Source organism: Phaseolus vulgaris, chromosome 3, assembly GCF_000499845.2.
Source record: "Phaseolus vulgaris cultivar G19833 chromosome 3, P. vulgaris v2.0, whole genome shotgun sequence".
Classification (NCBI taxonomy): Eukaryota; Viridiplantae; Streptophyta; class Magnoliopsida; order Fabales; family Fabaceae; genus Phaseolus; species Phaseolus vulgaris.
The window spans coordinates 12,190,910-12,217,184 of NC_023757.2; the positions used below are offsets into that span (position 1 = coordinate 12,190,910).

A 26,275-nucleotide genomic window follows, 5' to 3' on the forward strand; every position below is an offset into this window, starting at 1 on the left:
TTGGGCGTGTGATCGTCATTAGACGTACGAAGGCAATCGAGTCAACCAGTAGGAATATATATATATATATATATATATATATATATATATTGTTGAAAAGTAGGGGTAAATTAAATATTTAATTCTCCCATTTTTCATAATCTAGCATCTATAAATTGACCCATTATGATTCACTTTGATATATATATTTTTATTCTATGTCTTCTTTTTAACTTCAAGTCTTTAAAATTTTTCATTTTTTTTATAGTTATACTGGGAGTGAATCTTTGTTTCTATTTTATTTTATTTTTTAATTTATGCAAGTCAATTAATAAACATACAAATCTATAGTTATGTATAATAGGTGATGAACTGACTGATTTTATGCAAAAGATCCTCTGATCCATTTTCTACTGGCTAATAGTGTAGGTTAAAATAAGACTGAGGTTGACCATAGTTTTAATCATATATATTGTTTGTCTTTTTATCTTATAAACAACATTAATAAATATTATTATTTGTAATTGTTCTTTGTTATTAAAATCACACATCGATTATAGATAAAGATTTTTTATAATATAAAGGTGGATGTAAATTTTGTTTCATGAACCAATTTTATAAGATTGAGTCAAGTATCAAAGTCTTTTAAAGCCTACTCTAACAAGAACTTGTTGGACTCATTAGGCTACTTGTTATTAAGTTGTTATCAGACCATCCATTATATTGTTCCACACACAAAAGAGAGTATGCATGTCCATTCTTTACTAGCTAATAATGCTGGTCAAAACAAGACAGATGTTGACTCTTAGTTTTAGTCTTATAGTTCCACACACAAAAGAGATATAGTTCCACACAAAAGAGAGTCTGCCTTGTTCATTCTTTACTGTCTAATAGTGCAGGTCAAAACAAGACAAATGTTGACTCTTAGTTTTAGCCATATACACATTTGTTTATCATTTTTACCTTATAAACAACACTAATAAATATTATTATTTGTAATTACTTTTTGATATTGAAAATCACACATGATAAAGACTTTTTATATATATTATATAAGTGAATGGAAACCTTATATTCAAAATCAGTTTTATAAGATTGGGTTAGACTTAAAATTCACTCCCTAATATTTATATATAGTTTTTACTATTTTTATTTTTATAAATACAGTTAATTCTATTAATTTATTATAGTGAAAAAAGTACCTAATATGTGTGTATACATATATTATTTATAACCATACATAACACAGGAATGTTTTATTTTTTTTTTACATATTTTATATTTTTATTTTATTCTTATATTTTAAAATTATAAAAAAGAAAAAATATATAAATTGCTCATATATTAAAAGTAATTCACATTAAACACTACAAACCATCCATAGCCACCATTATTCTAACTTTTATTTGGGGTACACGGATGTTTTGCTTCTTTTTTCTTTTATATCTTTATAAACATCATTAATCATTAACTGATATTATATTTTATTCACCAAACAAATTTTAAGAATTTGATGTGTTCATGTTTAATAATTCTTTACTCAATGACTAAATTAGATACATGCACATCTATTTGTCCTTTGTAGCCTTATAAACATTAATGGAGACTGTGTTTTGTAACTAATGTTATATATATATATATATATATATATATATTCTTTTACCATATTTTATAAATAAAGTTAATTTTATAAACTATTATAATGAAAAAACAATTATTTTATGTATATATTTTTATAAATTTATTAATATATTTTTGTAACACCCCATAATTTACATATAACTATTACAATAAAAGTTCTACCAGTTTCTATACAAACTTGGAGTTTTTCAAAACATTCCTAATACATGATTAGGATTTATAGAAATACAAATATTTACATATCCATAGCTCAAAATAAAACTCTGAAACCTCTAAGGCTCTCCTGCACCTGTATGGTCATCTGCTCGTGTACATAGTATAATCATCGCAGTTCAAACACAACAAGAAAAGCAAGGGTAAAATAGTGCAAAGAAAATCCATAACATAATTCATGGAAATAGAACCAATTTAGACTAATAATTTATAAACATTTCTTTAAATGATTTCATGTAAAATTTCAATACCAATTCCCTCATTCATATAGACCACACATGGATCTATTTTCAATCATAATCATTGGATTTCATTTCAATCTCACTTCGTCTTCCGGAAGACTCATTAAGTATGCCCCTACCAGAGACTAACACCTGATCCAAAGATTACCAACGAATCCAATAGAAAGGATCAGGGTAAGTTCAAACATCCAATACTGAGTGTCTACAGCGGGACCCGATGTGTATGAACCCCCTCTTAGCTTCTCACCACCTGATATCTTAGTCTACATGACTTAGATCATCAGTGAAGCCAGAGGACCTCCGTTAAACATTGGCTTTTCATACTTAATGTACCATCAAATAACAACTCATACATTATCCCAAATGTATGACATCAATTTCATACAATTTTCATAATTCATATATAATACATACCATTCAATCAGAACATTTTAAAAATTTATACCATTCAAGAACTTTTCCAACATCAAAACAATATTTAACTTTCAAACTATCAAAATATAATATTTATAAAGTTTAAATAATATATAAACAAACACACAATATATAAACAAATAACATCCCTGCAAGAGAAATTGAATATTGGGACCACGTCCCATCCATATTCAGATCTCCTAGCCTAGGGTATTATTGAGAGTTAAAGTTAGCTTCCCTTACCTTAATTGCTTGCTTTCCAAGCAACTTCTAGAATTTTATTTCCCACAGTCTGGATAAGCTTCAAGATTTACGGGCCTAATGCAAGTTATCCAAACATAACAAAATTCAGTATATAGTAAAATAAGTTGGGAGGATTAAACTTCTCAACTGACCCTGATGTGAATGCAATAACAAGAATACATGATTCTTTGACATTCTTAGGAGCAACTTGAGTTGGTCATGAAATGACACTTTACTTAGAATTGGATCAATGTTCTAATTCAAGAACTCACCAAGACTTTGCACCAAACCAAAGCTCATATGGAAGTCCATATATTGTCAAATGGAATCAAACAACAAGGAATGAAGAACAACAATTGAAATTGAACAGAATTGAAAATAAAGCTACTGCACCGAACAGAAAATGAACACAAAGCTGGAAAACACAAATTTAAACGGTGGAAATGAAAGGAAACACTAAGAATTAAGAAACTACCAAATGGAATTGAAAGGAATGAAAGAAAGAAGACTTGTGGAGTGAAGCTTGCTGGATTTGAGACTTGGAGAAGCAATCACGCCACTTGGAGCCTTGTTCCAAGATAAGTGAAGGAATGCCGCCACTTGAAGCTCACCATTGGCACACAAGATAAGGCAAAGGAAAAAGAAGACAATCAAGACTCACAATTTCTCTCTAAGTTTGAGTATAGTCTCTCTACTTCCAATTTCCAAATCTGAATTTTACAAAGGCAAGCACCTTATTTATAGCCTAAGAGGTGCTGAAAAATAGGTGGGAAAATTCAAATGAAACTCATTTGAAATTCCCACCAAAAACAAGTCACATGGGAGGTGTGACCTTTTTCTACTATGACACCTCCTAAAAACTACACCTACACCCCCTACTAAGTCACATGGACAATGTGACTCTCTCTAATACATTCACATCTATTTATTTAATATCCACACCTCCTACAAGAGTCATTCAAATGATGCTCTTTTATTTAATGCTTGGCCTTGCCCCTCATGGTTTGAACTTGGGCTTCTTGGGCTTGGGCCTTCTTGGGCTTGGGCTTGGGCCTCATCTTTTGCAAAGACTAATAAGAAGAACTTTAAATGCTTTGGCCCTTGTCCATTTCTTCTATTGATAACATCTTTTTGATTCTCATCAGACCCTACCAATATTGATGACTAAATCCTAAGGAAAAACAGAGAACAAAGGATATTTAGAGTAAAAATGAACTTACTCTGTTTAAAAATCTGATCGGGTAGAAATATTCCTTAACTCGCCAGCTACAACGTGGTCCGATCAGATTCAAAAATAGATGAAGATTGGGAGAGAAAATTAGGAGAGAAGGGAGAGAGGAGAATATGGAGAGAGAGAGAGAAAAAAAAGAAAAAAAAGAAAAATGAAAGACACTGTTGGGGGTCGTGGTCTGCTTCTTATCTTTTTACGCTGTTACATTATTTCCAACTACAAAAATTTTCGTCCTCGAAAATGAACTTACCAAGAAAGAGATTAGGGTATGATGCTCGTATCTCCTCTTCAATTTCCCAAGTGGAGTCTCCAGATATGAGATCCCACAAAACTTTCACTATGGGAATACTTCTTCCACGAAGTTGTTTCACTTGTGAATCTAAAATTCTGATTGGCTTCACTTCAAATGACAAATTTTCTTTCACCTGGATTGAATCATACTCTAGAATGTGACTGGGATCAGGTACGTACTTTCTTAGCTAAGATACATGAAAAATATTGTGAATGTTAGCTAAAGAAGGAGGCAAAGCAATTTCATAAGCCATGGGACCTATTCTTCGGAGAATTTGGTAAGGTCCTATGAACTTAGGAGTCAATTTCTTGGATTTAAGTGCTCTTCCTACACCAGTGAACGGTGTAACTCTCAAAAAGATATGCTCACCCGCAAAGAATTCTAAAGGTCTTCTTCTTTGATATGCATAAGAGTTTTTCCTGCTGAGAGATGTTTTCAATCTTTCTTGAATCATTTTGACTTTCTCATTGGTTTGTTGTATTAATTCTGGTCCAATTAACACACTCTCACCATCCTGAAACCAACACTGAGGTATCCTACACTTTCTTCCATGCAATGCCTCGAAATAAGCCATTCTTATGCTAGTTTGGTAACTGTTATTGTAAGTGAACTCTACCAAAGGTAGAATTTCATCCCAAGTGTCCAAATGATCTAACACACAAGTCCTAAGCAAATCCTCTAAGGACTGGATAGTTCTCTCTGATTGCCCATCAGTTTGAGGATGATATGCTTAACTAAGTCTAGTTTAGTCCCCAAATCTTCTTGAAGTGTTTGCCAGAATCTGGAGGTGAATCTAGGATCTCTATCTGAAACTATGCTGCAGGGTACACCATGAAATCTGACTATTCCATCTATGTAAATCTAGGCCAACTTTCGTATAGAGATTCTCAAGTCTATAGGTAGGAAGTGTGCCGTCTTTGTCAACCTGTCCACTATGACCCAAACAGAGTCATGCTTCCTCAAAGTACGTGGTAAGTGGGTAACAAAATCCATTGAGATACTGTCCCACTTCCACACTGGAATATCTAACTGAGTTAACATTCCTCCAGGTCGTTGATGTTCAATCTTTGATTTCTGATAAGTCAAGCAAGCAGCTACAAACTTAGCTACATCATTCTTCATGCCATGCCACCATTAAGACTTCTTGAGATCTTGATACATCTTGGTCATTCCTGGATGTAAACTGAGTTTGCTTTTATGACCTTCAGATAACACTGTTTGCTTTAGTTCATTATCCTCTGGTATGCATATTCTATTTTTGAATCTCAAAATACCATCCACTCCTAAAGACAAGTCTTTAGCTTTTTCAGTATTTAATAAGTCCATAATGTTCTTCAATTTTGAATCTTCCAACTGCTTCTCCTTCACCTTCTCTAGAAATTCATTAGTTATAACAATTGTATTACAACTAATGCAATTTGAAGACATGGAAACCTCCAAATTCATACACCTGAAATCTTCCATCAATGCTAGCTCTCTAATCATAAGCGACGACATTAGTATTTTTTTTTACGACTCAACGCATCTGCAACAACATTTGCCTTCCCAAGACGGTATATTAGTTGGAAATCATAGTCCTTAAAAATTCGATCCATCTTCTCTGCCTCATATTAAGCTCCTTCTGATCAAACAAATACCTTAAGCTTTTATGATCACTAAACACATCAAAACTATCTCCATAAAGAAAATGTCTCCATATTTTTAAAGCAAAGACAACTACTGCTAATTCTAGATCATGAGTTGGATAGTTTCTTTCATGCACCTTTAACTGACGAGAAGCGTAAGCAACAAATTTCTTATTCTGCATCAGAACACAACCCAATCCCTGATAGGAAGCATCACAGAAAACTTCAAAAGACTTATTGGTATCAGGGATTGTCAATACAGGAGCATTAGTCAACCTTCTTTTCAACTCTTCAAAGCTTATCTCACATTGTTCAGTCCATGCAAAAGGATGATCCTTTCTAGTCAATTGGGTCAAAGGAGCCACTATTTTAGAAAATCCTTTTATAAATCTCCTATAATTCCTGCTAACCCGACAAAGCTTCTAATTTCTGTAACTGTTTTAGGACGCTCCCACTGAAGTACAACCTCCACTTTAGAAGGATTTACTGATATTCTCTGTGCAAAGATTACATGTCTTAAAAAAATGTATTTCTGACATCCAGAAGTCACATTTTGAAAGTTTAGCATATAACTGTTTTTCTCTCAAAATGTTCAGGACGGTTCTAAGATGTTCTGCATGTTTTTCCCTTGTACAAGAATAGATCAAGATGTCATCTATGAACACTACCACAAACTTATCAAGAAAAGGTCTGAATATTCGATTCATATAATCCATGAAAATAGTTGGAGCATTGGTCACACCAAATGGCATAACCAGAAATTCATAGTGACCATACCTTGATCTAAAAGCAGTCTTCTGAACATCTTCCGCTCTCACTAAAATTTGGTGATAACCTGAGCGCAGATCTATTTTAGGAAAGACAACTACTCCATGCAACTGATCCATCAGATCGTCAATTCTAGGAAGAGGATATTTATTCTTTATTGTTAACTTGTTTAATTGTCTATAATCTATGAATAAACATGATGAACCCTCATTCTTCTTCACTAATAGCACCGGAGCTCCCCATGGAGAAACACTAGGTCGAATGAATTGTTTCTCCAATAAGTCTTCTAGTTGTTTCTTCAATTTAGCTAACTCTGCCGGTGCCATTCAGTATGGAGAAATTGACATTGGGCCTGCTCCAGGAATCAAGTCAATTGCAAACTTTATCTCTCTCTTTGGTGGAAGACCAGAAATCTCATCAAGGAATACATCCATAAACTCCTGAACTACAAACATATCTTTTTGTACTTTATCAGTAACTATAGAACAAGCCAAGAGCATAAAACATTCTGCACCTTCTTGTATCTCTCTCTCAAACTGATGAGTTGAGATAACTTGCATTCTTTCTAATTGGGAAAGAAAATTAGGAGAGAAGGGAGAGATGAGAATATGGAGAGAGAGAGAGAGAGAAAAAAAAAGAAAAATGAAAGGCACTGTTGGGGGGTCGTGGCTCTGCTTCTTATCTTTTTACGCTGTTACAGTTTTTCATTTATAATAAAAAAATGAGCATGCACAAATATTTTCACTAGTAAAAAATAATAAAAATATATACAAACTTACATTTTTTTCAAAACTTTTTTAACTTCTTCTATAAGAAGATTCTTTAAAATGATAAAATGAGCCGAAACCATTTTCTCAATTCATTTTCCAGATTCAGCTTCATAAATTAGTTCAAATATTTTATACTATTTAACCAACCATGAAATCTTCAACCAACACAACTTAACTTATTATCTTATCGATATATGGAAATATATGGAAAGTCAACTCATTTGCCTTGATTATCAAATTAATTTCAAATAAAAAGATTAGATAAGGTATGCAAATAACTATAATCAATTATGCAAGGTTGTGACAGGATAAAAAAAAATCACAAACTCCCCTTCAACGGTGTTTTTTTATTCTTCTTTCTTTCTCTAACTCTACAATTCTCTCCTTTCTCTCTTTGTTTCTCACTCCATACATCATCTATTTTAGATTTTTATCACACCATATTGTAGCTAAGGAGTTAAGGAACATTTCTACTAATCAGATTTTCAAACAAAGTTCATTTTGCTCTAAAGATCCTTTATTATTTGTTTTTCCTTAGGATTTAGTCATCAATCTTGATGGGGTCAGTTGAGAAAAGTAATTCTCTCAACTTATTCTACTATATACTAAATTTATGTTTTGTTTGGATAATTTGCATTAAGCCCTTATATCTTGATGTTTATCCACTAAGGAGATACAATTATAGAGGTTGCTTGGAAAACAAACAATTAAGGTAAGGAAAACTAACTTTACCTTTCAATAGTACTCTAGGCAAGAAGATCTGAAAGATCTAAATATGGAGGGACATTGTCCCAAGTTTCAATTTCTCTTACAAGAATGTTATTTGATAAAATTATTTGATTTTATATTGTGTGAACATGTATAAATATTAGATTTTGATATTTTAAAAGTTAAATATTGTTTTTTATATTGGAAAGGTTCTTGAATGTTATGAATTTTCAAATGTTATGTAATTGAATGATATGTATTATATATGAATGATGAAAATTGTATGAAATTGATGTCCTACATTTGAGATAATGTATGGGTTATTGTTTGATGGTACATTGAATATGAAAAGCCTATGTTTAATCGAGATTCTCTAACTTCACTGATGATCTAAGTCATATAGACTAAGATATTAGATGGTGAGAAGCGGATGAGGGAGTTCATACACACCGGGTCCCGCGGTAAACACTCGGTATTTGATGTTTGAACTTATCATGATCCTTGATGTATGTATTAGATGTTAGTCTCTGGTAGGAGCATACTTAATGAGTCTTCTGGAAGACACGATGGATTGAAATAAAATCAAATGATTGTGATTGAAAATAGATCCATGTGTGGTCTATATGAATGATGTAATTGATATTGAAATTTTGTATGATAACATTTAAAGAAATGTGTATAATTGATTAGTTTGATTATTATTTTTTTCATGAATTAAGTATGTTATCAAATTTCTTTTCATTAGCTTACCCTTGATTTTTTTTTTGTGTTGTAAATTACGATGATGACTATCCTACGTATACGAACAACTGATTTACAAGTGTTTGAAGGTCTCGAGGATTTTAAGATGTTGTTTTGAAACTATTTTATAAATATTTTTATTTTTATAAACTCTAATCACTGTAATAGTTAGATTTATTTTTGGATTCTTAGAAAGGTGACATAACTACAATCTATTTTAAAGTATTTTGTAAAAAATATTTTTAAAAAATAATATAAAAATATTTTTAAAAATATAAATCTAAATTTAAATAAAAGATTATTCTAAAGTTTTAATAAATAACAAATTATATTTCATAATAAAAATATATTAAATAAATAAATTTATAAAATATCAAAATTAAAAATAATAAAACTTATTTTAATTATTACTTTAACATTTTTATTTTAAATATTTTATTTGGTTATAATAATAATTTAAATATAATAATATTAAAATATAATATTTTGTATTAAAATATAATCGATTAAGTTAAAAAACTTAACCGGTTATATATCCATTTTAAAACAAAATTAAAATATATTACAAAAGAATTGGGGTGGCTCATAGTTTCCTTCAAATTTCATTTCATCAGGGAAGAAAGTTTTTTCACTAATTGAAGTTGAATTTTGAAATTTTAGACTTTAAAATTTAGGATTTAGGATTTAAAATTTAGTTTTAATTTTTTCATACTAAATTGTCTCGATTTTATAAATTTATCTTAAGAATGTAAATCGTTGTCTTTCTCCACCTCAAAACAAACCAACATGATATATTAAAAAATAAATAATTTCGCACTAACTAAAAACATTATTTAATATAATTTAATTTCACTAATTTTAATTACGAATAACTTATTATTTAAAATGTTTTTCTTTCTTTTTATTTTGATGTAAAGACCAAAATAAGTTTTGTTTCTTTTAACAAAGATTTTTCTTTGGAAAAGTTTTTTTTTTCCACTCAAATAGTAAACAAACGTTTACTTGACCATAATTATAATAATATAATAACATTTTAAATTAAAAACTAAATAAATATAATTAAAATAATGAAAACTCGATATTATTAAAATAGTGTCAATTTTTTTAATAATATATTTTTATATGATTGTTGAGGTGTTAGTATAAGTGAAATGTGAAATTGTATAATAATATCTAGGAAGTTCTTCAGAATGAGATAGAACACGTTTTAACAATTGATATACTTTAATGGATTAGGTTTAATAATTAAACTCTCTTGTCTTTTATAATAATATAAAACATACCTCAACCATATAATAATACAAAGCACACCTCAATCATATAATAATACAAACCCCACCTTAATATAATAGTACAAAACCCACCTCAAACATATAATAATACAAAACCCGGACACTTTCATTAATTTCTTGACTAATCTAACCCTAAATATGCGGGATTATTACTTCATAAAATAATATATTATTATTATTATTAATGAACCATCAATCTTTAGTTTAACTTATTTTAATTCTAACCCGAAAACACACTTAACCAAAAGAGCTTGTAATAAAAATACTTCACTTTATCATTTCTATAACAAGTTAAAAACTGAAATAATTTTACTGAAAGATATGAGGTTATAGTTCAAATATAAATCATGCTCAAGATAATTTATTATCTTCTGAACAAAAGCATGTTGTTTTATAATCAATAAGTAAAAATAAAATATTAACTACGATTTATTATTATGAGTAGCTCGTGGCACAAATTAATTATTATGAAATAATTAATACGGACTTGCTACTATTTCTAGTAGTAAGAAGTGGACTTGCTACTATTTCATATTCGATTTCCATTGAATGATTTTCAAATGGGCGTACTTAATTTTCTTAACATTGTTCCTACTCAATTCCATCTTAACGGTTGGGCTTCAATACAAGCTTTTAGCTTCTTGCGTAAATTGTTATCACTTTCCTCTAATCCCAAATCTTTTTTGTATTACTATAGCTCTCGGCCTGGCAAACAACCAGGTTGGTTGTCTTTAATTAGTAAACCTAGGATTTGCTTTCTTAAGCCCTTTACCTCTTCAATAAGGACTTTAAAGGGGTTTTTTTTTTCAAGATTTTAATAGAAGAAGAAGGAAAGAAATATTTCTTTGATGCTGATACCCCAAAATTTCCTTTCTATTGGACTGACCAACCTCTAAAGTTTAACTCCTAGTCATACCACTCAATGGATGCTGTTGATCGGCGTGTAATTGAAGTTTTCAGTCACTTCTCTTACCAGATTCCCACTAGCGCTTTGTTACGATTATACACTTCAAAAACTCCTCGAAAAGATTTCATTGGTATGTATTTGTTCACATTTTTGCTTTATATCAAGAGATTTTTAACTTTGCTAAATGTTTTATTGACTTTCAGATTTGATGGCGGCTACTAATCCGAAAGTGCGGTCTTACTTCTCCAAACTTTTGAGCAAGGCAGGTGATGCAACTCCTCGTCATGAACCTATTGTTGACGATGCATTGGAAGTAGAAGTTGTTGAACCTATCTCTCGGGTTGAGCGATTGAGCCTTTGAATGATGATCGTGCTGTAGGTCCTTCAAAGAAAAACAAGAAAAGAGATCGAGGTTGCAAGAGATCTCATTCATCTTCTCGGCGTCATCGCCATGCTGAAGGAGGTTCATCACAATCACTTCCAGAATCAATTTTTGCTGCCACTACTAAGTTTTCAAAATTTATTCAGACTTCTGTTAATGAATCTTCGTATAATATGCTCAAGGCAACCGATGTTGCATCTTTGGCTGATTCTATTATCGAACTTTCAAGTCGAACTCTTCTAATTGGGAAAATGATGAAAACCAAAAGTGCAAATAGTATTTCATTTGCCGAGTTCGAGAAAATGAAAAATGAACTTTCTGAAGCGCATGAGAAGATCAAGTCTTTGACTCTTTAGGTGAAAGAAATAGATGCATTGAATACTCAACGAGAAACCGAAAAGGAGAATCTTGAAAATAAGATTACTGAGTTGAATGCCGAAAGGTTGAAGAGTGATGAAGAAAAAGAACAAATTCAAAATGAAAGCCAACTTTTGAAGGAAAAGTTGTTGGAGTTGTCTACCGCTAAAGAAAATGATAACAACACCATCAAACTCATGGAGAAAGAAATAGATCAGTTAAAGGTGAGTGTGTTTGAAGCCAAGAGTTTTGTCATTGAACAACACAAGCTAGGTTTTGACAAAGCTCTTCAACAAGCTAAATATTTTTACAAGATTCCTATTGATGAAGGCAATTTTGATGTGAAAAAAGATTTTATTAATGGTGAACTGATTCCTTTCAACGAGATTCCGGAAGAAGATGTAGAAGATATTAACATCATGAACTGAACGAGTATTAGCTCAATTTTTTGTTATAGTTCTTGGTTAGCTATTGGGAATTAAATCATTTTGAGTGTCGCTATGGCCACTATTGTATTACTCTACCGTTTATTAAATATAAAACTTTTTGGGCTTTATTATTTATTTTTATTATTCATTCTCGTGCTTTTACTTCAACCAACTTAATTAAATTGAATGATTTGGCTAAGTCAATTGAGAACCACTTTTGGTTATACTTCGGTCAATGGTACGCGATACTTCTCGACTAATGTTATTTAAAAAGATGTGCTTCATAATGCTTGATAACCTTTTGGTGAAAACTTTTTCGAGTAGTGTGATAAAAAACAAATGCCTAGTTTATCGCATACCTTCTCGGTTGATGTAATTGATTACAAAGACAAGTGCCTTATTGTATTTGATAACCTTTCAGTTATACCTCTTGAGTATTATGATAAAAAGCGTAATAGTTGATGGGTGCTTTGTTATATTTGATAACCTTTCGGTTATACCTCTCGGGTATTGTAATAAAGAGCGTAAGAGTTGATGGATGCTTTGCTATATTTGATAACCTTTCGGTTATACCTCTTTGGTATTATGATAAAGAGCGTAAGAGTTTATGGGTAGACTTATTTGCTTTATTCATAATGTGTTTCTATGATGAATGAATTGAAAGTTGGAATATTTTCTATAATAGATCTGTCGGGAGGGATTCGCCTAGAGTGAAATCATCCAAGCCCGAAAGATTTAAAGCATTTTCTTTTGGCAGGGTTTCATCTGTAATGAAATCATCCATGACTAATTTATTATAAGATATTTCTCTCAGGAGGGTTTCACCTAGAATGAAATCATCCAAAACCGAGAGGCTTGTAGACTGGATTTTTATTAAGACAAGTTTTTCTGCTTGCAAAATATCTTCATTATCTAGTAAGTTTGTACACAAGAAGAAAACCTTTACATCATCTTTTAGCTAAAATAAAACTTTAAATGACTTGCGTTCCACGTTCTTGGTATTGTCTTTTCTTCTAATGTTTCCAACCTGTAAGCTCCATTTTTCAAATTTTCTGAAATTCTGAAAGGACCTTCCCAATTAGATGCTAACTTTCCTTGTTGTGGATCCTTTCGAACATCAGTTTGCATCCTCCAAACCAAATCACCTTCTTTAAAGCTTCTTCGTTTTACTTTAGCATTGAACCGCTTAAATGCTCTTCTCTTTACTACTTCTTCTTTTAGTTTAGCCTTTTCTCTCAGTTCTTCAATGAGATCCAGACCTGTCCTTAAGCATTCATTGCATCAGTACCATAAGTAAGATTAAATGGTGTTTTGCCAGTTGAAGTTTGCGGGGTACATCTATATGCCCATAATATCTCTGGTAATTTCTCTGCCCATAATCCTTTCGCACTTCCTAATCTTCTTTTTAGTTGTCCGAGAATAATTTTGTTTGCTGCTTCTGCATGTGCATTTGTTTGTGGATATTCCACTGAAGTTGTTGTGGACTTAATCCTAAATCTGCATAGAATTCCATAAAGTTTTTATCAGTGAATTGTCAGCCATTGTCAGTTATAATAGTGTGTGGGATTCCACACAAATGTTTGAACTTGCTGGGAAGTTATTTTAGTCAAAGCTTATGCTTTTATCCATTTGGTGAAGTAATCCACAACAACAATCATAAATTTGGTTTGTCCACGTCTGAGTGGAAATGGACCAAGTATGTCCATTCCCCACTTAGCAAATGGTCATGGGGAAATAATTCCTTGCAACTCTTGTGTTGGTATATGATTAAGACTTCCGAACTCTTGACATTTTTTGCATGCCCTGACATATAGATTGCAATCTTCTCGGATTGTCGACCTATAATATCCAGCCCTACAAATCTTTGTTGCCATTGTTCGGGCTCCACAGTGTCATCCACAAATTCCTTCATGAAGTTCTTTAGTCATGTATTCAGCCTATTCCTGTGAAAGACATTTTAACAATAGCGTAGAAAACCCTATTTTGTATAACTCGTCACCTATTAAAACAAAACTGGCTACTTTCTTTGTCATCTAAGAATCTGCTTCAATGCCTTGTTCTTGATTTTTTATCACTCCTACTGTAAGTTGAGAATCACTTTTGCATATGACATTATCAACTCCCATATCTCTGGCCAAGAGTAGTCCTGCAATTAAAGCTCCATATTCGCCTTGATTGTTGGATGTTTTGAACTCAAGTCTTAATGCCATCTCTACTTGGAAATTTTCTGGTCCTTCAAGTACTATCCCTGCTCCGCTTCCTTTCTTATTTGACGAGCCATCCACATTTAACGTCCACCCCTCCTGTTGTGTTGTTGTTGGCAGTTGAATAATGAAATCTGCAAGAGATTATGCCTTGATTGTTCCTCTCGGTTCGTATTTGATTCCAAATTCTGAAAGCTCCATTGACCATGTAACCATTCCACCTGTAAGTTCTGTTTTTCTTAAGATTTTAGATATTGGATAATCTGTTCTCACAATTATCTGATGATTATGAAAATATGGTCGGAGACGTCTTGTTGTGTACACAAGTGTTAAGGCTATTTTTTCAACCAAGGGGTATATGGTTTCGACATTTTTTAGGGATTTACTTACAAAGTATATTGGTTTTTGCTCTGGATTTTCTTGGATTAAGGCTACTCCTATAGCTTCATGTAAGGTTGCTAAGTAAACTATGATAGGTTGGGCTAACACAGGTTTGACTAAAATGGGTGGTTCGGCTGTCATACTTTTTATTTGAGAAAATGCTCGCTCACATTGTTCATTCCACTCAAAAGTTTCAGATTTTTTCAACAATTTCACAATTGGTTTTGTTCTCTCGGCCAGAATTGGTAAACACCTTGCTAATGAATTCAACTTCCCCACCAATCTTTGTAGTTCCTTCAGGTTTGCTGGACTTCTCATCTTCATTATTGCTTCACATTTATCAGGGTTTGCCTCAATGCTTCTGTTGGTTAGAATAAAACCTAAAAACTTTCCCCCCTCACACCGAAAACACACTTTTCAGGATTCAAACGTATGTTGTATTTTCTTATTCGTGCAAATATTTCTTCAAGATCTTTCACATGTCGTTGCACTTCATATGATTTAACAATCATATCATCAACATAAACTTCCATATTCTTTCCAATTTGCTCCTTAAACACCTTGTCCATCAACCTTTGATATGTTGCTCCAACATTTTGTAAACCAAAAGGCATAACTTTGTAACAATAGTTAGCCGTATCGGTTGTGAAAGCTGTCTTAGGAATATCTGGTTCATACATCTGTCTTTGATTATAACCCGAATAAGCATCAAGAAAGCTCATCATTTCCTTACCAGATGCTCCATCAACCAATCGGTCAATACTTGGTAGTGGATATGAATCTTTTGGACATGCTTTATTTAAATCAGTGTAATCAGTACACATTCTCCATTTTCCATTCGGTTTCTTAACAAGCACTACGTTAGCTAACCATGTTGTATATTGGGCCTCCTGAATGGAACCGACTTGCATTAACTTCTCAGTTTCTTCAATTGCTGCCTTTCTTCTTTCTTCACCCAACTTTCTTCGTTTCTGTGCTACCGATTTTGCTCCTTGACAAACAGATAACTTGTGAGAAATTACCTCAAGATCTATTCCTTGAATATCAGTTGCTTTCCATGCAAACAAATCGTTGTTTCTACGCAATACCGCAATCAGCTTATTCAACAAGTCTTCAGGCATACTTCCCCCTATGTATATACATTGTTTTTCATCTTCTCCAAGCATAATAGATGTTGTTTCCTCTTTTGGTTCCAACCTCTCATCATTCATTCTTGGATCTAAATATACCATGGCCGCCATATTCCTGCCATCTTCTCTATCTGCCTTTAAAGTCATCTTTAACTCTACTGCATAACACTCTCGGACATCTATTTGATTAACATAAATAGTTTCTATTTCACCTTTCTCGGTTGGGAATTTCATGGCTAGATGTGGCGTTGAAACTATTGGTCCCAACTTGTTTAAAGAAGATCTTCCCAACAATGCATTATATGACGTACAAGCATCTACTACCAAATACCTGATTTTAATTTTCCTTGTTGCACTCCTTCTTCCAAACGTTGTCACCAACTCAATATACCCCTTTGTGCTCACCCTTTCACCCGAAAAGCCAATAATTTGCTATCGGAAAGGCACCATATCTTCCTCTTTCAAGTGTAATTTCTTAAAAGTATCCCAAAATAATATATCCATTGAGCTTCCTTGGTCAACCAGAGTCTTCATAATCGCATACTCTGCTATTTCTACTGTTATTACCATTGGGTCATCATGATCAGGATCGATCTCTTGAAAATCTTCATCCATAAAAAGCATTGGTGGCAAAGTTCTTCTCTTAAAAACATGATTGACTGTTCTGACATTTCTCCAATATTGTTTTCTTGCTGACGATGACTCATTCCCGGAGAATCCTCTCGAAATTGTGTTAATGAAACCCCTCACCAGTCTTCCTAGACTTCTTTCTCTACTTCTTCTTACTGATTGTGTACTTTGGTAACCTCTTTCATTTCTTGCTTCCGGTCTACCTCCTCTCCTTTCATCTCTTCTTTCCACCCTCCTTTTGTCTTTTCTCTCAAACCTCTCTGACCTCCTTTTTCCTAACTCTCCACTTCTTGGTTCTCTTTCAGGACTTTGCCTCATTCATACATTTCCACTCTTGACAAAACGCCTCGATTGTCCGACTTGAATTAACTCTTCTATTTTATCCTTCAAACCGATACATTCTTCTGTATGATGACCATGATTTTTATGATATTCACAATGCTTGCTATGATCTGCCCTCTCAGGTGTTCTTGCTTTTCTTGGAGGTGGTATGATTTCTGATGCCATTGCTTCCTGTAAAATTCTCGTCCAATTGGTATTTAATGGTGTATATTGCTGGAACTTTCGGTTTCGAAATTCCTCTTTTGCTCTCCTGGCCAGAGGTCCACTTTCTCTTTTAACTCCCCTCTTTTCACCCCCATCTGCTCTTGCTTGATTGCGAAATTCTCGTAGTTCTTCCATCTGCATAAACTTCGATGCTCATTGCCTTAATTCATCAAGGTTAGCTGTCAGCTTCTTACAAAGATTATCGGCAAACGGTCCTGGTTCTAGTGTTGTTATCATGTGATGCATTGTGACTTTTGGGCTAAGATTTCAAATGCCCAAAGCCACCTTTCCAAATCGTTCCATGAACATTCTCAACGATTCTACCTTTTCCTACCTTATATTTACTAATGCAATTGATGTTAAATGATGAGGCCGACTAGTTGTAAACTGAGCCCCAAACTTCTCCACCAATGTGTCAAAACAATCAATGCATAAAGGTTGTAGACATGTGAACCAACTTAAAGCTGCTCCTTTCAATGTTGTTGGAAACACTCGGCACATTATAACATCATTCCTTGTGTATAAACTAATCTGAGTTGTATAAATTGCAATATGTTCATCAGGATCTGTGCTTCCATCATACTTGTCTATGGTTAAGTTTTTCCAATTATCAGGCAATGGAGTATCCACTATAGCATTATATAATGGATGTTTTCTATAAGATATTCCGGTAAAAGTTCCAGAGGTCTCAGGTAATCTTCTCCTTGTTTGGAACTTTCATTATTATGAACTCTTTCATTTGCTGGTATTCTTGGCTGGACAATTTCAAAAGATGAATTCAAAACTGTGTCTTCTTGCAACTTTCTTTTCATATGCGCATTTTCTGCTCTCAACATACTTAATTCTTCTTCATTATTTTTTTTTAACATTTCAAATTCTTTTTGTAATTGTATTAACATTGCCATCGACATCATATTTTGGTTATCTTCCTGCTCTCCACCCTGCTCTTCCCTTCTATTCATCTCTGCTTCAACTTCTTTAATTATCTCTCGACCCCACGCTGGGCGCCAAAATGTTCTTACAAAAAGGACCGAGAACACTAAAACAAGTTGACAACACAAACTTCTCCAAATGATCTTTCAGTTTTGGGTTTTCGGCTACTCTCCTGGTTGGGCTTTCAGTTATTCTCCTAGTTGGGCTTTCAGCTTCTCTCCAGGTAGGGCTTTTAGCTTCTCTCCTCACGGATGGGTGTGTACCTACAAGGTGCTCCGATGCTAAAGTCAGAAATAGTTTTACATTCATAAGATTAAATTCACTCTTGCTTACCTCTTGTCTTGTGGTCATCAAAGAAATAGTCAATTGTTGCATTATCTACTTGTGAAGCTGAGTGTGTAGCAGCAGCAAGTGCTTGTTAATAAGTTTGGCTCAACAATATCATGACTCAAATTGGTTTTATTCTAGATGTTCCAATCAAGATTTATGTTGACAATGTCTCTACAATTAATCTTGCAAAGAATCCGATTTTTCATCATAGAAGTAAACACATTGATATTCGATATCACTTTCTATGAGACCAAGTTGGGAAGAACATGATCAAATTGGAATACTACAGATCAGAAGATCAGATTGCAGATATTTTCACTAAGCCATTGAAGATCAATGTTTTCATCAAGTTAAGAGATCTGTTGGATATGAAGGTTGTTCCAAATCAGGATCATGGGAGGATGTTGGTTATTAATTTAGAGTTTATTAGTCTTAAATTATTTACCGTTTGTATTGCATTAATGGTCAGTTTACAGGAATGTTAGTATTCCTATTTTATAGTTTTATAGCTGATTGTAATTTTGTTATATATATTATTGGAGTAAATCAAAATGTATGTATCAATTCACAGTTTGCAATTTCGTACAATTATGTTCAATCAGTTTCTACAAATTTTTGCCTTCTTTATTATTTTTTTCAATTAGATTCTACAATTAAGAATATAATTTATTATTTAAAATTTCTTTCTTTCTTTTTATTTTGATGTAAGATACAAATACATTTTGTTTCTTTTAACAAAGTTTTTCCTTTATTCAATAAAAATTGGCACAAACATAAGAACTAGACATTATTAAAATAGTGTCTAATAATTTGATTCGTGGATCCAATCTTCAAAGTTATCAAAGAGAACACGTTTAAACCATTTATATACTTTAAGTGATTAGGTTTAATAATTCTACTCTCTTGTCTTTTATAATAAAATAAAACCCACCTCAAATATAATAATACAAAACCCAGACACTTTCATTAATTTTTTACCAATTTAATCCTAAATACGTGGGATTACTTCATAAAATAATAATAATAATAATAATTAATAATAATAATAATGTTGGTTTTAACTTATTTTAATGCTAAAAGGAAAAATAAAGAGCTTGTAATAAAAGTACTTCACTATATCATTTCTATAACTAGTTAAAAACTCAAATAATTTTACTGAAAGATATGAGGTTATAGTTCCAATGTCTCCTAAAATAAAACATCATGCTCAAGGATAGTTTATTTGAACCTTTTGAATAATAAAATGTTTTCTTTATAATCAAAATGAGGAAAAATGATATATTAACTACCACTTTACAGGTAGATCGTGGTACACATTAATTATTAATTATTACGAAATAGTCTTTTGATTATAAAAAAGTTGTTCTATAAGGTAAGACATTTATCTTGGGGTGGTGGATGGTGGAAATATATTAAGACCGTGAAGAGTAAAAACATATTCTTCATATTTTAATAAATTAATATTTTATTTATTTTTATTTTATTTTTTAATTTAAAATATTATTATATTATGTATTTTACTACACAGTTTAAAATGATACTTTTATAATTTTATATAATTTTTTATGTAATGAGTTTAAAAATAAATATATAATAAAAAATAAATTTGAAATTAAATGATATAAAAGATATTAAAATAATAATATTAAAAATTGTAATGTTAGGATAAGATAAACGTGGGTTGTAGTATTGTTTCTCTTTATCATCTGACTGGTAAGTTTGTTCTTTCTCTTTATCATTTGATTGGTAAGTTTCACTATCGTTGTCAATTTGGCCAGTTGTCAAGAGGTTTTTATAAATGTATACAGAGCATATAAAAAAATTATTTGTTGTCATTACCGAGGTTAGAGAACAAAGTTGGGATAGTAAGAAGAAAATGCATGAGGAGTAGTTATGGAGATCATGTTTTTCCTGCTTATGTGCTCTCTCACATCAATCTCACTGGGATTTGATCCATCTCCAACTTTTCTATTTGGCACTGCTTCCTCTGCATACCAGGTTCATGTTTAGTTCCTCTCTCTTTCTTCTGTTTCCACCAATCACTATTGCCATGTTAATGACCCCATTAACCAAATTCCTCAGTACCTGTTGTAAGAATTATTCAAGTCTTTGCATTCTAAACATGGTCATTTAATATTCTTCATAGTATGAAGGAGCTTATTCTAGTGACGGCAAAGGGTTGAACAACTGGGATGTCTTCTCTCACAGAATAGGTGATTAGACACAGCCTCAAAAACCAGTTTTTATATTCTAATTCTGATTTTCTTCAAGTTTTACACATTGCTCAAGCTTCAACTTTTGCAAGTCTCTGCAGGTAGTATATCTGATGGAAGTAATGGCGATGTTGCCGTTGATCAATACCATCGGTATCAGGTAAATTTCTATTTCTGTTCAGTTCTGCAGATCATATTCATGAATACTAATTATTTCTATATAGGAAGTTTGTATCTACAGTGACATATTTGTGAATGATGCTCTCCATATTTTAGAAAAAGAATTATAAAATTGCTATTCCCCAAACATTAAGAGAGATTTGAACTTATAACCTATTGTGTATCATTTAGAAGAAAAAAAAGTAATCACTAGGTAAAAGTTATAAATGCTGATAAGAATATGACTTTTAGTTTTGTACAAACCGGAGAGTTCCAAGGTGGAGAAGAGATGATTTATCGCTTGTGATTAGATCAATCACTCTCAAGTCTATTAGAAGTCTATTGAGATAACATCACTAGGTTCAATCACTACATCTGAGACATTGTTCGCTCGCTTTAGATCCGGAAAGTTAAGGAAAAAATGTGTATATAAACTGTATTTCACCTTGAATCCTAAATGATTGATCTCGAATCCTAAACTATGTCACCAAACAGTATGCATTGACCAAATAAGCCAGTAAATAACCATGAATTATCTTACTACTTATAAAGACAGCTTCTGAATTATTAATACTGTTTTATCAGATTTAGTTCTTTTAGATACAAAAGGATAAAACTGGCATTAAATTAGTTTAAGTAATTGATGTTCCCAAGTTCAATTTGTAATAAAAACAGGAGGATATTGATCTAATGGAAGCTATGAAAGTGAACAGCTACCGGTTTTCAGTATCATGGGCAAGAATTCTACCAGGTATGGTTCGTGCTTTAACAAAATCTGACTGATATTAGCTTAGAAGACACTAAATATAGTGTAGTCAATTGACAAGCAGAATTTGCAATGATTGTGAACAGAAGGTAGATTTGGAGAAGTTAACTTGGCGGGTATCAACTACTATAACAGACTTATAGATGCGTTGCTACTCAAAGGTTTCATTTCAATTTTGCTATGCGATTCGCTTGCTAGACACAATTTCAATTCCTTTGACCTTATATGTTCTCAACTGTGCCAACTCGCAGGTATCCAACCTTTTGTAACATTATTTCACTTTGACATCCCTCAAGAACTTGAGGACAGATACGGAGCTTGGCTAAGTCCCCAATCACAGTAAGCAAAGCAGCCACTTCTCCAATTTATTTTCTTAGATTAGATGTCAATGTAATTGCCATTGTTCTGCATGCACTAGATAACTAACATCAAAATTAGCAATTTTTGTTTGACTTGAAAAAAGTGGAAAATGATACTAAACATATTTTGATATTTGCAGGGAAGATTTTCAATTCCTTGCTGATATCTGTTTCAAATCCTTCGGTGACAGAGTCAAGTACTGGGTGACTTTCAATGAGCCAAATTATATAATCCCACTTGCTTACCGCGTAGGTCAATTTCCACCATGTCGCTGCTCTAGAAAATTTGGAGATTGCAGAGAGGGAGATTCAGAGAAAGAACCCTTTGTGGTTGCCCATAATATGATCCTATCACATGCAGCTGCAGTTGATATTTATCGAAACAAATATCAGGTAATTTGATTAGAACATCGCAGTAATCCTTATGAAAAATGCTGGTTATACAGCAAATCAAAATGGAAAGTAACACGGAACAGTCGTTCAAAACATTACAAACTTTCTCTATTGTAGTATTATTAGTTGTAGTATTACTGATGGCAGAATGAGCAAGGGGGAAAAATTGGAATAGTCTTGCACTGTGACTCCTTTGAGCCATTAAGCAATTCCACAGCAGATAAGTTGGCAACCGAAAGGGCGCAATCATTCAGCACTAACTGGTAAAATTTCCTTGTTGTCTACTGCACAATACAGATGTTAAAGGCACTATGATAGATTGGAACAGATAGATAGAGCTTATTTGGACTGCTGGCACTTGTATATGGAACTAGGTAGATTTTATAATACATTTGAATCAATAACAGTAATATTGTTCACAACTAATTCATTGGATTCTAGAATATAGAAATAAATATTCAACTATAATATTGCAGGATCTTGGATCCAATCTTATTCGGTAAGTATCCAAAAGAGATGGAGATGATTCTAGGAACCATCTTACCTAAATTTTCCAGTAATGACAAAGCAAAACTGAGGAGAGGACTGGATTTTATTGGCATCAACTACTACGCAAGTTATTATGTCCGAGACTGCATATCATCGGTGTGTGGATATGGGAAAGGAGTCACCAAAACAGAGGGCTCATATGAGCAAACTGTACTAAAAAATGGTGTCCCAATTGGAGAGCTTGTAAGTACTTGAACCCTTTTTAATGATCTTCATCGTGACCTTGCTCATTCTGAAACTTCTATTGTTATGTAGACTCCATTTGATTGGCTCAATGTTTACCCGCAAGGCATGAAAAATGTTCTTATCTATCTAAAAGACAGATATAATAACACTCCAATGTTCATTACGGAAAATGGTAAGCAAAGCACGTTAACACCTTTTATTCAAGTCTATGAGCGTTTCTAACTACCCAAACTTTTGTAGGATATGCTACTTTGTATGATCCAGATGTTACCGAGGAAGAATATCTGAATGATTATAAGAGAATAGAGTTCATGTCCGGTCACTTGGATAATCTGATGGCAGCAATAAAGTATAACTCTATAAATCATTACAACTATTTCCACTTATATAAGCATAACAATTGACAAATGTTTTTATAGGAAAAGAGGAAAAAAAACATGGCATTCTTGTTAGTTTTACAGTTGACCTTGGACACAAGTAAAATAACTCAGTATTTATGTTTGAAGGATGATACATTCACAATCCATTTTTCTTCTAATTCCACCTTAAAACTCCCAATACTATTATTTTAATAATTTTTCACATTATTTAATTACAATTTATCCTTTATAATATGTTTGTTTTAAAACTGTCAGATCAGAGACTGTATATACTTTCAGAATTGTCAAAGTATAATTTTTCTTTCTGTTTTGGTCATGTGATCAGGGAAGGAGCAGATGTGAGAGGTTACTTTGTTTGGTCATTGCTCGACAACTTTGAGTGGAAATATGGGTTTTCAGCGAAATTTGGACTTCACCACATTGATCATGTCACACTGAAGAGAACGCCAAAATTATCAGCAAGTTGGTACAAGCGTTTCATTGAAAACTATATAGCTGACAACATTGTGTCCAAAGAAGACGAAGAAAAGAGAAACGGGAACAATCTCAGAACCTTAGTTCAGAACCTATAAATAAGAACACAAACAACAAAGTCCTTTCCATCAAACTTTAATGTAATTGTTGTTCAAAATTCGATCTATTAAATAATTTCTCCTCTTGGAAAGTTTGAGTTCTATTCTTTAAAAAATAAATTTGATAGATGAAAAATGCTTTCACCATGGACAAAAAGAAAACGCCAACTTCCGCATTGTGTAAATAAATACACATCTCCATTGAAGATGAGCAACATAAACTTTTACCACCAAAATACATGTTAAATTATGAAGAAAGAAATAGAAGAATAGTTATTCTTTCAGCTATTTCCATTTTTTTAAACTTATACTAAAAATGATGATTTTAAATTTGGATTAAATAAGAGAAGGTGATGCTTTTCATGTTTTTTTTTTATAAATAAATATGATTTGAAACATGATTTCTAAATAATATACATAGCAGAGCGTAACAGTTCGCTTCCACACTCTTATACAGTAGTTGTAGGGATACATAATACAACAGAAATTGTTGATGCAACTTCTGTCAGTCCCTTTGTAAGTGTTTAACATCCACAATAGCACCGAAGATTGGCTAAGAATTTTTTTAAAACTGAAGTTTACATTTTAGATTGTTGTAGAATGACAGGGTATCCACAATCATATTACTATTGCAAGTTTCTAGTTGCTTGAGTGGCAGGTTCAATATATGGCTTGTTCAGATATGAAGTTTAACCTTAGGTCAATTTACTCCTTGATATGAACTTGGAGGCTCATTGTTGTTTCACCTTTGTCTGATGGAACATTTAAGTATAAAACTGTATCAGTTGACTTGGAGCCTGCTATAGAACAACTTCGTTGTCTTCACAAATGCATTGCCAGGATCAACATCTAAATTTTTAATAAGAGCTTTATCGTTTCCTTGTTCTGGTTTTATTTGATTTGCAGATTTCACACAATTGAGCTAAGAATTTAGTTTCAGTATTCATGTCACAGGAAATTGAGGGCACACGATTTAACACTGGAATTTCTGCAATGATGGAGTTGCTTAATGCGGCATATAAGGTATTTTTCTGTTACCAGCTTTCATTCTTTTAATATCTCTTCTCAGAAATCCCAAAATTTCTTTTTCTATTTTTTTTTTGTATTTTTACGCTCCTTCTTTTATATATATATAAGCGCGAAGCTTTTCTCTTTTGTAAAAATACACAGATTAATGAATACTTGTTTTCAGTTTTCTTTCGTTACCTCCTTTTCTCTTTGCCTTTGCATTTCCTTTTTCTCATGTGCATCTTATTTTTCACCATCGTTGGTGATATTCTATCTTACCACAGCAATGTTATGGAGGTAATAGAAGATTATGATGAAACACAAATGAGCAGCTCAATAGCAAGGAGCATGACCTAAGAAGAGGCAATAGAAGATCATGATGAAACACAAATGAGCAGCCCAATAGCAAGGAGCAAGCCCAAAAGACATAGCACCAAACCTAATTATTTTGATGATTATGAGTGCACTCTTAAAGGCAAAATGAAGTAATGGTTGAGAATCTCAATTAGAGCAGAGGGAAGAATAGTAATTTCTCAAGTTGTTAGGATCTCATAGATTTGATTTTCTGTTGAGACATATCTTTGGAATGTTTACTCTATTTTGTTGTTTTTGGCTATATGTATGAGAAACTTTGACAATAAATGAGGAGCAGAGAATTATCCAGTCTTATATTATCTCTTTGGAAGAAGCCTAACTTGTAATTTGGTGCTTTCATTGAGAGAGAAACACAAAGAGACACCATGTTAGTGTCAAAAAGTGATGAAAAAATAGATTCTATTATGCAATCATTAGAGAGCTAGAAAACCTTCCAGGAAGCAATGAATATTCGCATGACAAATTTGGAAACTCAAATGGCACTTCAGATTGGAGCCTGAGAAACCGCAACGAACGATTCCACCCTTCAATCTTTTACTCGAACTTCCTTGAATCTGGATATGCCCCGTTTTGATGGGTCTGAACCATTAGCATGGATTTTCAAAATCAAGTAGTTCTTTGACAACCACCGTACTCCAGAGGACCAAAGGCTTCAATTGGCTTCTTTTTCCATGGAAAGAGCAACCCTCGCTTGGTTCCAGTGGATGTATGACAATAACCTAATCTCAACTTGGCAAAATTTCCTACATGCCTTAAAGGTTCATTTTGCACCATCACATTATGAAGACCTAAAAGGAGCCCTCTTCAAACTATGTCAAACCTCAACCATGCGAAAATATCAAAATCAGTTTGAATCGCTAGCAAATCGTATCGTGGGACAGGCTCATCCCTTCTTACTCAGTTGCTTCATTTCAGGTCTTAAACCAGA

General features: G+C 32.7%; 1 protein-coding gene across 1 annotated transcript; it reads left to right on the forward strand.

The window, feature by feature from the left end:
* Positions 1–20,091: 20,091 nt before the first annotated feature.
* On the forward strand, positions 20,092–24,056 carry LOC137806680 (beta-glucosidase 46-like). The gene is made up of 13 exons (XM_068606912.1): positions 20,092–20,133; positions 20,236–20,385; positions 20,534–20,600; positions 20,702–20,760; positions 21,435–21,510; positions 21,612–21,686; positions 21,777–21,864; positions 22,025–22,277; positions 22,425–22,540; positions 22,754–23,009; positions 23,082–23,184; positions 23,253–23,361; positions 23,718–24,056. The coding sequence occupies exons 2-13, from the start codon at positions 20,281–20,283 to the stop codon at positions 23,962–23,964; spliced, it is 1,554 nt and encodes a 517-aa protein (XP_068463013.1). The 5' UTR covers positions 20,092–20,133; positions 20,236–20,280; the 3' UTR covers positions 23,965–24,056.
* The last annotated feature ends 2,219 nt before the right edge of the window (positions 24,057–26,275 follow it).